This window comes from Myotis lucifugus, unplaced genomic scaffold (assembly GCF_000147115.1).
Source record: "Myotis lucifugus unplaced genomic scaffold, Myoluc2.0 scaffold_44, whole genome shotgun sequence".
NCBI lineage: Eukaryota > Metazoa > Chordata > Mammalia > Chiroptera > Vespertilionidae > Myotis > Myotis lucifugus.
The window spans coordinates 7,198,841-7,215,005 of record NW_005871092.1 but is presented as its reverse complement, the minus strand read 5'-3'; the positions used below and the strand labels follow the sequence as shown (position 1 = coordinate 7,215,005).

The window sequence follows — 16,165 nt, the reverse complement described above, 5'->3', positions numbered from 1 at the left end:
CACATCTCAATGTCAACCCGAGGGCATTAAACATTCATTATCACAAAGATACAAGAGAGCACCACATTTTTTTCTTTAAATATACTTTATTTATTTTTTGCAGAGTGGAAGGGAGAGGGATAGAGAGTCAGAAACATTGATCAGCTGCCTCCTGCTACTGGGGATGTGCCCACAACCAAGTTACATGCCCTTGACCGGAATTGAACCTGGAACCCTTCAGTCTGCAGGCCGATACACTTTCCACTGAGCCAAACCGGTTAGGGCCAGAGCACCACATTTTCAACAAGGAAGAAGGGTCTGTAACTGGTTTCCTTTATCGGTTTCATCACTGCAAAAATGATACCTGCGGAGGAGAACATGTTCAGCGTGAGGCTTGGCAGCTTGTGGAAATGTCCCCTCAGGTGAGTAAACAGCATTTAGCCAAACCCTGGAGTTCAGACCTTTCTGACTGAAAGGTTGGGCTACACCATCCACAGTCCACGTGGTTCTTACTAAGCAAAACCCCTTAAAGAACACGCTCTCCTCCTGTGGCCTTTTAACAAGCTGAAAGTGAATCAGCTGTGTCAACCACAGATTTTCAAAACCTGTGGATTTGGGTGGGCCTGGCAATGAATTTAGGCACTCAGGTGCCCCCACCAGCCAAGAGGGGACTTTCCCTAGAGTTCAGAACCTGGGGGTCCTTCATACATTGCTTCTGGGAATGGAAAATGTGGCAGCCACTTTGGGAAACAGTCTGGCAGTTCTTCTAAAGCAGATGAGGCCCAGAAATCAGGATTTTAAAAAGATTCCCAGGTGATTCTAGTGTGCAGCTAAGGTTGAGAACCATTGTTCTAAAGGTTAAACATAGTAGTTACCACATAACCTAGCAATTCCGCTCCTAGGTGTATACCCAAGAGAAATGAAAATATATGTCCACTCAAAAACTTGTACATAAATGTTCACAGCAGCATTATTCATAATAGCCCCAACGTGGTAACATGCCTGATGTCCATCAACTTCTAAATGGATAAATAAAAGGTGGTATATCCATATAAGAGAATATTATTTGGCAGTAAAAAGGAGTAAAGTACTGATACACGTTACAACATGGATGAACCTTGAACATGTTATGCTACGTGAAAAAAGCCAGTCACAAAGGACCATATATATTGTATGACTCCATTTATATGAAATGTCCAGAATAGGAACATCTATCCAAATAGAAATCAGGTTGCCCAGGGCTGAAGAAAAGGGGTGAGACGTTATGGGATGATGGCTGATAGGTGTGGGTTTTTTTGGGAAGGGTGATGAAATGATCCAAAATTGACTTTAGAAATGATTCCACAACTCTGCACATATACGGAAAATCACTGAAGTATATACTTTAAATGGCTGAACACAGGCTATGAAAATTATATCTCCATAGAGATGTTGGGGGGGAAAGACCATGGAGGGATGTCACTCCTGAAGAGGGTGAAGCCCGCCCAGTTGGGGCAACAACCCAGCCATGAGATGCAGGACACCTGGCCTCCTCCTTTTCCTGTGGGCGTCTTTGCTAAAGATGAGCCTCCCTCAAGGCTCAGCTGCAGAATTTGGCTGGATTAGAGGTCAGAGGACTGGGGTCCAAGTCCTGGTCGTACCTCAGGCTCAAGCTCTGCTCTTGAATAAACAAAGTACAGACACAGCTCCAGTGACCTCTGACTCTTCCAGCACCAAGCCCAGGAATCGGGCCTATGACCATGTACTGTCAGCACAGCTAAGTCATGCAGCTGAGCAAGGTCTTCATATGTATTTTTCAAAATAGTTTGCAAAAACTCTACCCTCTAGCTTTCCTGAGTGGCCTTAGACACATTGTGTGACTCTGCAAACCCCACTCTTCTCACCTTAACATGAGAGCAGTTGAGAGGTGATCGAGTTTCCTTCAGACGCTGACATCTGTTGTTTTGTATCATCCTCTTTTAAGGTAGCCTTTTTTCTTGCCATATGGTAAACACTGTTAGGTTCTCTAGCTACTCTCACCAAGTAAGATTCCATCCTCTCAGCAAGAGAAGAGCTTGCCACTGTGAGCTAGATCCTCACACAGTCTGTATGCGTCTCAGGCCACAGTCTCCAAACAAAACAATTTGTATGAAAAAATGCACCCAATGGAAATAAACCCAAGATTTCCTACAGCTACTGCCCGGGTGCTTTCCTTCTTGTCTGAGATAAAACAGAGTCTCTATTGGACTGTTTCTTGAACCCATGCCTTACAATTTATGTCTTACCCCAGCCAAGTTGAATTTGGCTTAAGGAAAATGATGATTGATTTTTCCAGGTAAATTAGATGAACAGATGGAAAGATGCAGAGTTGAGAGGAATAGTTGGGTAGATGAATGGCTGCATGGATAAGTGGATAGGTAAGTGGTTAAGTGGATGGAGAGAAAGGGATGAAGGAATGGGTGGGTAGAAGGATATGTAGGTGGATGGGTGGGTGATGGAATGTATGCATGTATGTTTGCAGAGATAGATTGATAAGGAAATAGAGAAACAAGACTTAGGTGCAATAAAAGATACTCACTCAGTCCCATTTTCTCCACTTTGCACTGTGATATTCGAAGCCCCCAGTTTGTACCGGAAGATATTTAGCCAACGTTTTTTCCAGAGGAACGTAACATTCTGGATTTTTCCAACATTTATGTCCACATCAATGTCATGCACATGTTTTTCATCTGGTTTGAGGGATCCTCTGCAAACATAGACATAAAGTGTTCTATCAGCTGGATAGATGCATACTAGGGTGACAGCAACTTGTTGTTACTCTAAACACTGGCTGTTGCTGTTGGCTTTCTGCAGTTCCCTTGACTGCCTCCATGCACATCCAGGGCCGCTAAAACACAAATGTATCTGTGAAGAACACACCTTTAGAATAATACTGGACTCTAGATGTCCACTGTCTTGATTAGTACCTAGAGGGAAGTCAACTACTTGGGGCGGCATATTGACTCTTTAATTTCACCACAGGACTCCTTATCTTTCTTTAAAGATGCATGTGCTTCAGCCGGGGTCATCTGTGGGCATCTCATATGTAGCATAACAAGTAGTCAAAGAACTTTTACTTAACATGAAAATTATTATGCAAACCTAGTGCAAAAACAGAATCTAATTTTATAGCACAGTTATCCAACACATTTTTACCAAGCTCCTCATATACCCACAAGAGCTAGAAGCTGAGTCTACCATAGCAATAGGAAGCTAGCTTCAGGCTTCACCTGGAACACACTCTGAGTGGGGGATGGAGTGTGTGTGTGGGATGGGAAGGAGTTGCCATATAAATGTGCCTTGTCTAAGGAGAACATGATATTCATAAAACTTAAGCAGGGCCTGGCTGGTGTGGCTCAGTGGTAGAGTGTGGACTCATGAACCAGGAGGTCACAGTTCAATTCCTGGTCAGGGCACATGCCCAGGTTGTGGGTTCCATCCCCAGTAGGGGGTGTGCAGAAACAGCTGATCAATGATTCTCTCTCATCATTGATGATTCTCTCTTTGCCTCCCCCTTTCTCTGAAATAAAATTTTAAAAAATTAAAAGAACAACAACAGCAATCCCACAACTTCAGCAGGAAGGAAGCAGTGATTGGCCATCCAGAAGGAGTCAGCCTTTAAAATTGCGAGTGCTTCCTCCCTGGTCCTCCCTCTTCTCCTATGGGGTGATTCAATTAGATGCTAAGAGACTTCCTTCTGGCTCTGACATTCTAGGATTCAAAGGTTCTGTATGGCTAGATGTATGTAGAAGTTTACACTCAATCTTGTATTAATAATCTACTAGGGAAAGTATGGTCATTTCGCTTTACTATCAGACTTACTTGAAAATTTCGTATTGCTCTGAGTTTCCATTGCTTCCATATAAAGCAATCCCGAAGGACCCACTCATTTCCTTTTTTCCAGCCAGTGTGACTGCTACCCTGTATCTCCAACCTGTGCAAAGAAAAGATACTATCAGTTCAATGAACTCATCTTGTTGAAAAAGAAAAAATGACCCATGGGAGCATTCTTGTTCCAAGCTCTGAATTCCCCATGAGTGGGAGGTAGGGGCAAATATAACGAATGGTTTCCTTCAATTCAGTTGGGGTCCCAGGAATTTTGATGGTAGGTGGGGTGAGGGACTCAGGGGGAAGTAAATATTGCAGCTCAGCATAATCTCTTCCCAACCCAGCCAGGTATGTGTTCTGATGGATGGAGGGTGGCTGGTTACTATACCCGTGTACCCAGGTGCCCACCACTAACTGTACCAGAAAGACCACTGGGAGAGGGAGATGTCTGGGCTCCCACATTTGGATAAATCACTTACTGTTGCCTTCTTTGTTTTTATTTTTGTTATTTTCCCATGCCATGGACATATTCTCAGTGGAAAAACAACACAGACAATTTTTAAAAATGAATAAACCCTTTCTCAGTGCTCTGTCCACCTGCCCTCCATCTCAGGGTCTTCCCAGTTTGGTTGTAGACTTAACCAAGCCCCACGGGGTGATGTGCTGCCCGGGGACAATTGGCATTGTCGGGAGATGTTCTTGATTGTCCCACCCAGGGAATGGGGTGGGTGGGTGCAGGGCTCCTGGCATCTCGCTAGTAGAGGCCATGGAGTTGCTAAACATACTGCAATGCACAGGACAGCCCCCCAATAACAAGTGATCCAGTCCCGGATTCCAGTAGAGCTGAGGTTGGGATACCCTGACCTAGATCTTTCTATTAGCATTTACACACACACACAAATGACTGTATAAAAAGTTAGGCTTTGCCTGTATGGTATGGCTCAATGGGTCAGTGTTGACCCATGAATCAGGAGGTCATAGTTTGATTCCTGGTCATGGCACAAGCCCGAGTTTCAGGCTCGATCCCTAGTAGGGGTGTGCTGATCAATGATTCTCTCATCATTGATGTTTCTATATTTTCCTCTCTCTCCCTTCCTCTTTGAAATCCCTAAAAATACATAGGCTTTTTCCCCTTCTGTAAAGAGTATGCACTGCTCTTCTCTATTCTTTCCATCCATCCAAACGCCAGAATGACTCACCGTCCTTCCCTGTCCTATCCTGTGCTCCATAAGGTTGGCCTCCCCAGGGGTCCTTGCCACTGGCTTTCCCTTGGGTTCAGCCCATCAGAGGCTTGCAAGGGAGGCCAGCGGCAGGAGGAGGGAGATGGAGGTGCTTTCTCCCCTGCAGCCTCCTTGCTCTAGTACCAGGTTCTGGCAGTAGCTGGCTTCACTCCATTGCTGGAGCCCCGCAGCCACTAGATTCTGGGCGCCTCAGCATCCCTCGTTTGTTCTTTCAACCCTGTCCACTCCTCCAAAAACGGGCCCTCCAGTGAGGTCTCCTCATTTGAAGCACTTGAATGAGCTCTGTCTTCTGCAGAGACCCTGACTGGAAGAGGATATAGTACATGATGGTTTGCTATTTGCCTTTTTACTTAACATGCCCTAGAGGTTTTCTAGATCCTTCCTTGAATGGTTACATACAGGATTTGGTTGTTTAACAAGTGGTGCATATTTATTTTTCTCCCAACGTTCTTTTTGTATTAAAATTAATGCTGAGGTGAACATCCTTGAGTACCTCCTCCCACAAACATGCAAGCATTTTCCTAAGGTTCATTCCGATTTAAAGGAATATGCATGTAAGACTTTCTAGATACCCCTAACTGTTATTGTGTATGCTAGGTGTCGTATTACATGAAATACTGTGTGTAAACAGTGTTCTGTGAAGTGCTGCATTAATGTTTTTCAATGTAAACTCCCTTTGAAAATACATGCTCTTCTGTTCAGCCATCATGTAATATTAATTATATTAAGCAAAACTTGTTGCTTTTACTATCTTCTTTTTAAGTGAAAGCTGGGGAAAATAACACCAAAAACACAGCATGCTCAGGTGTGTGTAAACAGGGGGACTAGCTTGGTGGGTAATCACGGGGTGCCTTTGCCCGATCTTCCCTTCTTCTGTTCATGGATCCGTCCTTCCTGCCACAGGGTTGGGTGGACATGTGACCAGCCTGGGCCATTCACGGTCGACCTACTCCACTGGTCAGGATTATTGGTTAAAGGGGTGAACGTGAGAGGCAAGACAAATGCCATTCTACCATCCTTCCATTATCATTTAAGCTGGCTGGTGTTGAGTTTCTATCCATTGCTACGAAGGGTCCTAACTAAGATGGTTGATATACCTTTTAAAATCATTTGCAGCTTCTAAATGGGTACAATGGAAACTTACTAGTAAAGTTACCAGTCTCTCCTGTGTTCAGGAAAAACGTTTGTCCCACGGCGCTGGTGTTCCTCTGAAATTGGTCAGCATAGTGCCCCATTTTGGGGCATCCTGTGACTGGACAAGGAAAACAGCCATTCTAGAGGAAAAACAAAAATTTGTCTGTGAGTGGTAGGCCTTTCACTCATTCACTCACTCAATTGATCAATTCATCTTCCCATCCATCCATCCCTCCCTCCTTCAATCATCCACTCATCCATCTAATCATCTTTCTATTCATCTGTCCATCTACCCTCCCTCCATTCATTAATGCATTCATCTCCCCCAAGCCATCCAGGCATCCTTTGAGAATTTTTCAGAATGAAAAGTTGGGGATCTAGGGAAGGCCCAGCCGGGTCAGGTCTGGGCCATGCGCTGCCAGCCCACCCCGGTACCCGGAGGAAGAAGGCTCTGCGAGTCTCAGTGTTACCAGCACGTCCTCTTACTAGTCGTGGAGTTACATCTCTGCCCTGTTCCAAGCCACAGGGACAAAACCAACAACCACAGAGCCACCCCACCCTCCCCAGGCCCCTGGGGAGTCCTACCTCCTGAAACTCCTCGTAGGAGGCACACGGGTAGCCCAGGAAGCCGTTAGGGTAGAGGATGCTGCTGGAGTAGTACTTGTAGCTTCTCAGGTGATTGCAGGCTACAAAGTCTCGGGTTCCTGAGGAAGCAAAAGCCACAGGAGCTCACAGGAGACTGTCACTTTTGAAGCTTGAAAGTTCTGATCTGAATAAGGAGTCACTTCCTTGTTTCATAGGGGGGTGTCAGCATTCCCGAATGCCTGGGTCACAATTGCAAGTTCTCATGGACTTTGACATACTTTTGGGCAAATAGGTAATGATCAACATTTACAGCACATAGAGGTGGTACCTGGGGGCTTCTTTAGTCATGGGGTTTGGCTCTGGTCGCTTTCCTCTGTCCCCCACATGCCCCTGTGCTGAGCAGGGCCTGCTTGGAGGTGTACACGTGCTGGGGAGGGACGAGTTCTAACAAGGACGTGTGTCCAATCCTCCAGGGGTCAAGCATCTGACAGAAGTGAAGGATGAGGACTGGGGGCCTTGGGGAGAGTGAGAAAAATATATACAGAAAGGAGAGACAGAGACAGAGAGAGAGGCAGGGGGAAGAGAGAGAGAGGAAGAGAGAGAGGCAATAGCTTTCCAAAAGAATCTTACACCATCACCCTGGTTTTGAATGTTAAGGCCCAGATTGCTTGGTCTTCTGATTTTTCATGAGAAACCTGCATCTTGACTTTGACATGACAGTGTTCCATGCTTACATGACAGCAGTGCATTCCCTCTTTAAAACCGGTCCCTTTGAAGGCCGACCACCTGATACTCTGGGCAGGGCTGGGCCAGAGGGCCCCAGTTTGAGATACAGGGACCATACCTGCAGGGCTTGACCCAGGAAGGCAGCTTTTCTGTGCCCAGGGCCCCAGGCTGAGAAATTCCTCTTCCTTGGAAAGCCTGAGGTCAAAGCAGTGGAGACCAAGGTCCCCTGGGCCCTAGGCCACTGTGTCACTGCATTTTATCTACCACCTTTTCTCTAAACCCAAGTCCTCTTATATTTTTAAAAAATTATTTTTCTTGTTTTGTTTTAGTTTTTTCATTTTTCCAGCTCCTTGGTACAAAACCTCCCATGGCGTGATGCACAGTGACCCAGACATACCTGGGGACACTTCTGGGAGGTCTGGGGGTCCTCTTTGTGCTGGTGGATTAGCTCTGCCTGCCCCAGGGCCCAGGGACTCCTGCACCAACACTAATCACCAGACAACACAACTTGTTCCCACCTTAATTGTTTCTTTCATCCAGAATTGCTGCCCTGGGATCCATACTAGAGGGGCAAGTGGATTTAGTTGTTCTCCAGCCCAGCGCCTGGGTGACTGGGAGCCCACAGAATAGAAGCACATCCTGTGGGCTTGTTCACTGTGAATTGCCTCTTTAATTAAAGCTGGGCTCCTTGCTATTATGTGGGCCCTGCTGGTGGCTTCTGGGAGATGCAGCCTCATGGTGACTCAGTGTTCCTTCAGCTGGGTCTTCCCGGGAGTTACCTGGTGCTGGGCAGAGCGCTCAATGTCTCCATTGGCTGACGGTGGATGTGGGCTACTGCTTTATCCCTCTATTCGTTCACATTAAGCACATGGAATATTCAATGCCACAGAAGGCCTCTCTGCTCAGTGGAGTGGGCTATACTGAGCGCCTGCTCTGGGCCAGCCCTGAGCAGGGTACTGGGGTGTCTGGGATGCCCGGGAAACTCCCAGCGGAGACAAATAAACACTAAAATGAAATGATGGCTGACTCAGATCCTCCATGTGCAGGGGGGAGATGAAGCCGGGTCTCCAGGGAGAGACAACAGGAGAAGAGCAGAGGCCAGACAAGGACAGGTGATGGAGGTGGTGCTGTAAGTCACCTAATCGTAGGGGTCTGAGCCTGTCTCTCACGTAAACGCAGACCTCATGCGGATGAAAAAGGGGCCACATACTAAACCAGAGAAACTCAGGGGAGGCCTGCATGGTGGCCTTACAAACTCAGAGGCTGAATGTAACTATGTGGGGTGAGCTGAACATAAAAATTCCTAATTAAAAGCTGGTCATGGAGGGTAGTCCTGTCCCAGGCCTATAGCTTTCTTGACAAAGGTCAATATATATATATATTTTTTAATACTCACCAAAGGATATGTTTATTGATTTTAGAGAGAGAGAAAGGGAGAGAGAGAAACATCAATCAGTTTCACCCCAAATGCTCCCTGACCAGAAATCACACCCAAAACCTTTTTGGTATTCAGGACCAAGCTCCAACCAACTGAGCCATCCAGCCAGTGAGAAAAGGAATGTTTCCGTTAAGTGAAACTGTTTTCTTTTTGCATCTAAGGAAACTCACCTGTTAAATATCAGGGTAATCTTTTCCAGATCCCTCAGGGCACCCCCTTATAAGATCACCAGATCCCAGAACCCCTCACTGTGTCCTTGTTTCCCAAATACCACCTCTATGTGCTGTCCATGTTGATCATTAGCTATCCTGTTCCCACCAATGTAAAAGAATGTGCCCCTCTATTTTACTTTTTATCCAATTCCAGAGATTTCCCGTTTTACTTTCCCCCCCCTCCCTAATCTACCACCCGTGGATTTCATGGAACCCTTATGTCTCCTCTTTTTATTCTAATGTTTAAAATAAGCCACTAAACTGCCATTCTCCAGAGAATGTTCTCAGTCTATTGAGATTTTGATGCCCAACAATTGTCATCAGTTTGGCCCCAATAAACGCATAAAAATTCTCTACAGGTTTGGAATTTCTGACACTGACACGCACAGGCCTCATCCCCCCTAGACCTCCAGGCTCCACCCGCTCCATGCACGCGCTCCCCAAACCCACAGAGCGTGTCCCCACTCTGTCCTTTTACCAGCTCAGTCCCTTTCCCGTCCTAGCACTTGCCCACAGCAAAGGGTAAGAACGTCAAAGCCCTCCAAGCCTTTGTGAGCGCCCTTCAAGGAGCAAGCAGTGCGAGCAGCTGGGGTGGGCGTGGGCACAGCTAGAACTGGTATTTGCCAACATGCCCGTCCAGCTCAGGCCTCAGCATCCTCATGAGGGGGAACAACCCAGGCTGCGGACTTAAGGGTCCCAGGTTTGATTGGGTATGAGGTTGGGACTTGGCAGCCAGAAATTAAACTTTAATATAAGGTGGCCTTGGGCAGGTTTGATAACTGTTCGGACCTAGTTTCTTCAGCTGTGATCTGGGGATAAGCAGAGTAATTCCTTCATGGCGCTGTGACAAGGCTGGGGACAGAATGAACCGGACATGGAGGCAAATTCAGTGCTAGCAGGGCCCGGCCATGCATCCTGCCTTCTCCCCCAAAACAGCACTGTCATCTTGCTTTGCTAATGCACTTACCTTCCCAGAAATTATTCTTATCAACAATGGAAGAAAGGATACTTTTCGCACATCCGGGCATTTGCTCTCCTCCATTTGGATAGAAATCCAGATGGCCCACCTTCTGGCTCATTCCAAAACCTGAAACATAGGAAGCGGCGGTGAGCAGGGAGGGAAGGGGTCCCGAGGCCAGGTCATGGCCCCAGAGAGTGTCCGACTCCTTCCGACAAGAATGAGAGTCTTCTTGGCGAACTGTCCCCTCAGCACAGCCACCCCACCGGGCTTTGCAGATCCTTCTCCAATATGAGCCCGTAGCAAGACAAGGAAGGAGGAGCGAGCAGAGGCAAGGAGCATGCCTACATGTGTATTTGCATGTGTGTCTGTCTGTCTGTCGGTCCTGGGAGGCTGTGAACAATACCGATATCCCCTGATACCATTATGCATCATAGACACCTATCAGGACTGGTGCAATTCCCATTCCTTTACTCATTCTGAAATTTTGATTTCTATGTTAGAAGGTTATATTGAGATCTCATTGTTGTATTGAGAGCCCAGCATAGTGGCTGGACGCTTTGGGTTTTTAAGCACACAGACCCGTGATCACATCCGTGTCCTATTTACACACTCTGTGATCTCAAGCACTTACTTAAGCTTTTCAAGCCTCAGTATCCTCCGCTATGAAACAGTAATAATAATGCCCACTTTCTAGGGTTGTTACCATGATTAACAAGCAAGTATGTACAAAATGTTCAATGCAGCCCATGGTAACCATCACTATTATTAAAAACATACCCTACCCTAGCCAGTTTGGCTCAGTGGATAGAGCGTTGGCCTGCGGACTGAAGGGTTCCACGTTTGATTCCGGTCAAGGGCACATGCCCAGGTTGTGGGCTCGATCCCCAGTGGGGGGCGTGCAGGAGGCAGCTGATCAATAATTCTCTCTGATCTTTGATGTTTCTATCTCCCTCTCACTTCCTCTCTGAAATCAATAAAAATATATTTTAAAAAAACAAATAAAAACATAACCTTTGTTGGCATGTTTCATGAAGGGTGACATAAGAAAATATTGAAAAAAACATTGAGTTTATGTAATATTAACTTTTTACATAATATTATTTATTTTAAATTTTCATTTCTTTAAACTAACAACAACTCACCCATTTTATTTTAGAAGCATTAAATAAAGGAATATAATTTGTTTCCAACAACACAAACTAGAACCAAAGTTTCCACAAAAGAAGTGAGCAAAATATTCAAACATTAACATTGCATTTTGCAAGTATAGGTCATGAATCCTACATAATAAATGAGAAACATGCAAATTAGCTCTCCCTCCACTATGCTCAAGCCACAATCACCAGCCATTCGGAGTGATATGCAAATTAACCCGACAAAGATAGCAGCAGCTATGGAGCTGGAGGCTTGGGTTGTCCCCAGTGACCAACGAAGGAAGCCAAGCTTCCTGCCTGCCCTGGCTTTCACTAAAGGAGTGGCTGGGGTCCTGGCTCGCCGGGAGCTGGGTGGGGACTACGCAGCTGGGAGCTGGGCACCGGGCTGCTGGGAGCAGGGGGGGAACTTCCCAGGGCAGGTGGCAGGCAGCCGAGAGGCAGGGTGGGAACTTGCTGGGGCAGGCGCCAGGCAGCCGGTAGGCAGGTGGTATTCTGCCATGGCGACGCGGCAGAAGGACCCGCCCCATAGCCGCTTGCTCATTCATTTACTCACTCATTCATTCACTCATTCACTTACTCACTCATTCATTTATTCACTCACTCACTAACTCACTCACTTACTCGGAAAACACTCCCAGGTCCCTGGCACCAGGCCAGGCACTGAAGTTGAAACAGGATAAGACAGAGCTATGTCCTCAAGATGTTAGTAATTCAGTAGGGTGAAGCAGGCACATGAACGAGGCAGTTGTACGCACACACGCATTGTACTGGGTTCGGTGAGGGCTGTAACTAACACCGCCTTTGTTCTCTTGATAAAATGGGGCCTCGAGAGCCAGGCAGCACCAAGCCTGTAGGCCTGCGCCTAGGCCCAGAGTGGCCAGAGTCCCGGAACATGACAGAGGGTGCAGGTCGGGCTGAGGGATCTGTCTTCCCCCCCACCCCCCCCCCCCGTGCATGAATTTAGTGCACCGGGCCCCTAGTCCTACATATTAAAACCCTAATATGCGAATCAAATGAACAGCCAAAAAAACCATGGCTATTACGCGCACGGACCACCAGGGGGCATACACTCAATGCAGGAGCTGCCCCCTGGTGGTCAGTGCGCTCCCATGGGGGGACCAATGCTCAGCCAGAAGCAGGGCTCATAGCTGCAGAATGTGCAGGAGCCTCTCCCGCCTCCAAGGGAGGCAGCACTAAGGAGCAGGGAGCCTGGCTTCTGGCTGGTGAGCACAGCAGTGGTGGGAGGAGCCTCTCCTGCCTCTGCAGCAGGACTAAGGACCCTCAACCCCCCCTAATCCCCCCCACCCCCGCCCCACTACCACCAGTGCAGGAATGGATAGTGGAGCCTAGGGAAGGTCACAGGGTTTGAGGACTGAGCAACAGCCTTCCATAGGCTACACCAGTGTGTGTGTGACCTGCCTGGGGCCACAGCCTGATACCACTGGCACTGGGCTGGCTGTTGATTTGTAGCTGGCACCCACTTTGACTGGTTGGCTTCCAAGCTATTACTGTTGTTAACCATGTTGAATGCCACCCCTGGACCTACTCTTACCAGTTACAGCCCTGGTCACCAAGAGGCGGAGTGAGGCACTCACCTAGGTTAGGGACTGTGGGGGAGGTGTCTGTGTGAATCACATCCACAAACATGGCGTCCGACGGGTCCAGCCTCACCTCCTCGGGCGTGTCCTGGAAGCCTGGTTCTGCCGGATCCAGTCCTGAAAGGGGGAGGTGGACAGTGACTAACCAGGTTCCAACCCCTGGACCCACAAAATCCATGCAGCTTTCTGCCTGAAGCAGCGGCTGTGCCCAGCTCATCTTCAAAGAGAAACAGAGGGTGGGAGGAGCATGGCCCACAGACTCAGTGACCTATATTCTAGCCCAGGTTCTGCTCAAGGTCAAAGGCATGTCTTCCCTGAGCCTCAGTTTCCTAATCTGGAAAGTGGGAATAACAGCAACCTACCTCATGGGGCTATTGTGAAAACCCCACGCAAAGGTATAAGAGAAAGAACTTTGCAATCTGAAAAAGTCTCCGTAAACACAATCTCTGAATCCCCCATCCTTCCCCAATGCCTAGCACACAGCCCTGGGCAAAGGAGACAGCCATCACACTGTGTGCACAGTGACATACACACGGGACTCAGCGGTGTCTGTGTCTATGTCTTGTGTGCCTTCATTTGCCTAGTGATTCATTCATTCATTCTATTATCTACCATGTGCTTCCTGTGACAGGTCTCAGCTACTTTAATTTTCTGCCTGTAGCTGGCACAGCCACCACAATTAATATTTGTGGAACTGATGAATTCGTATTAAAAAACCATTTCACTGTTCAAAAATCTGTCGTACTCTAGCAATAATAATCCTGAAGTCATGAGTTGAATGTGCTAGTATGTTTTTCTTTTTTAATAAACGTGTTTTTATTTACAATCCTATATTTTTTGTAATTCACATGAAAATGTATGGCAATTTATTTTTAAAATCTAATTCTGGCAGGACCTAGAATCAGTGTCCCGGGACGACCAGTGGGGGCGCCCTTGGCCATGAGAAGTGCCTGTGTCTGGGCTTCCATTGCCCTATAGGCCGCCCCTCTCACCCCAACCCACCCGGCACCCCTTACCTGTGATCCTGCCTAAGGAGCCCCCCAGCCTCCTGCCCGCCTCGCCAGCCGCATGCGCGCCCAGGCTATGGCCGATGATGTGCACGTTCTCCAAGCTGTAGCCCATCTTGGTCTGTGGAAGGATGGCGCATCAGGGACCCCAGGCCCCGGTGGAAACGCCCTGGCTTGGGGAAGGGGATGGGGACAGCTCTCGGGAGGAAAGCCCTGGCTCCTGGAACCACCTAGGACAGTGTGACCAGACCCTGGGGTGGGTCAAGGTAGTCTCCAGAGTCCCCAGTTCCGAAGAGCAGGCTGGACGAGGGGTGTGTGGGTGTGGGGCTGAGAGGTGAAAGGGGGTGAGAGGCGAGGGGGGGGAAGAGGGCGGTGACAGTGTGGAGCAGTGGCCTCTGTGTCCACTGCAGGCGGCCTGGGAAGCCTGGCTGGGCACTGCCTGCTCCATCCACACCCACCGTGGCCTCCCTCCCCTCCCGCAGGGCCTGGGCCTGCCTGCAGAGCCTGGGTAGCGGGCCCAGCTCTGGGTGCTCAGGAATAGACCTTCCAGAAGGCGGTAAGGGGCTTTCCCCTTTCTGAGAAAGAAGACCCATCTTCTGGGCTGACCATTCCCAGAACAGCCTCCAAGGATGGCTTATTTCAAAAGGGGAAACCAAGGCCCAAAGTGGTTCCTTTGCCCCAGGCTCCACCAGGGATCTTCAGGACACTCCAGGAGGGGAACGGTGCAATCTCATTTTAGGAAACGCCCCTCTGTGTGTCCAGGCTTCCAGGCCCGGCCCCTGTGCACCAGTCCCCAGGCTGCCTCTGGGTGCACAGGGTCTGCCTGCCCCCACGGGTGCCTCCCCACAGGATGGGGCTCAGGAGGATTTACCGACAGCCCTTGTATTAAGAATGCTGTCTCGGCTCCCACGACTCGAATGTTGTGGACGGCTTGGTTGTAACCTGTCCTGGACCCACCCATCCAGTCCACGCAGATGCAGTTCACCTTCTCCACCTTAAACATTCTCTGGGGAGAAAAAACAAGAGGGAGAATCCAATGTATTAACAGGCACAGGCCGCACACTCCAGAGACAGGAATTCACAGCACCAAGCATCTCATTTGTGTCAGAGTTTTCATATTCCTCCCACTTGTCCTAATCCTCACCACTCCACCAGGAACCGGTACCTGATCCCCACTTAACAGATGTGAACACTGAGGCCTGGAATGGAGTAAGTACTGGCCAAAGGTCTCCCAGATGGTTATTGACACAGCCAGGCAGAAAAAGGATCGCTTACTACATCAGGGCTTAGCCCACTGTTATGGGAGGGCCAGATCCACCTGCTCATATAAATCAAGTTTTATTGGGAACAGCCACACCCCTTTGTTTACATATTTTCTCTTCCTCTGCTTTGGAGCAACAACAGGGTTGAGTGGAAACCATATGACCTGCAAATGCTAAACTATTTACTACCCAGTCCTTTACAGGAAGTTTGCTGCCACTTGTACTAAGTTTGCTGCCACTGTACTAGGTGCTGAAGCCACGGGAGGGCTGCTCTTATGTTCCCAACAATGCGTAGGGGGGAGCTAGAAGGTATTAACAGACGAGATGACATGTAGATGGAGGTAGCTACAACTCTCCCCACATGTGCATCTTTTATATTATGTGGTGTGGCTGCCGTGTGCTGCCCAAGCTCAGACTGGACCCGTGATGGCACCAAATACCTTTCAGAAAGAGCCACTGCAGAGCCTGTGTTCATTGGAGGATGGCCTGGACTACCCCGGGGAGTGAGGCAGGGAGAGGTTGCCCGGAGGCCAGGGCATTGGGATGGACACGTCCCCCTGACTCTCCCAGCTCCACATTCACATGGCGTCCTTCTGGGACTTGGGGGAAAGTGTGAATGCCCAAACTGCCAAAGGAGCAGCCCACCCTTGGGAAGAGGCTGCTCGAGGTCTCCCCCAGTGCAGACTAAGCTGAAAGCCATGCCCCTGGGCACCTCCTAAAGACTAAAGCTACAGACACAAGGTTGTGATATTTTATAGACAGGAGACCTGGCTTTGCATTCCCACCTCTGGATTCAAATCTGGGCAAATGTTGAACTTTTCCTGTCTTAATTTCCTCATCTATAAAATGGGAACAATAACTCTACTGTTCTCACAAAGTTACTAGGGGGGAACGGGGGACGGTCAAATGAACAAAGACTGTGAAATAATGATCACAGTGTCAGGCTCAGAGGAAGTCCTCAGAAAATGGATGTTAGAGAAAAGAGGAATGATAAGTAAACATTCGCAGAATCCTTCAGAATT

At 48.3% G+C, this 16,165-nt stretch overlaps 1 protein-coding gene across 1 annotated transcript in view; it reads right to left on the bottom strand.

Moving 5' to 3' along the window:
* Window positions 1-211: 211 nt before the first annotated feature.
* The window catches only part of LOC102436035 (pancreatic lipase-related protein 2-like), a 21,005-nt gene continuing 5,051 nt past the window's right edge, over window positions 212-16,165 (bottom strand). The window contains exons 4-12 of the mRNA XM_023753336.1: window positions 14,753-14,887; window positions 13,891-14,002; window positions 12,872-12,991; window positions 10,129-10,248; window positions 6,786-6,904; window positions 6,211-6,340; window positions 3,820-3,931; window positions 2,537-2,704; window positions 212-343 (exon numbers count right to left, since the gene is read on the bottom strand). Coding sequence (XP_023609104.1) covers window positions 280-343; window positions 2,537-2,704; window positions 3,820-3,931; window positions 6,211-6,340; window positions 6,786-6,904; window positions 10,129-10,248; window positions 12,872-12,991; window positions 13,891-14,002; window positions 14,753-14,887 — 1,080 coding nt within the window. The 3' untranslated portion in view covers window positions 212-279. The remainder of the gene's footprint in view (window positions 344-2,536; window positions 2,705-3,819; window positions 3,932-6,210; window positions 6,341-6,785; window positions 6,905-10,128; window positions 10,249-12,871; window positions 12,992-13,890; window positions 14,003-14,752; window positions 14,888-16,165) is intronic.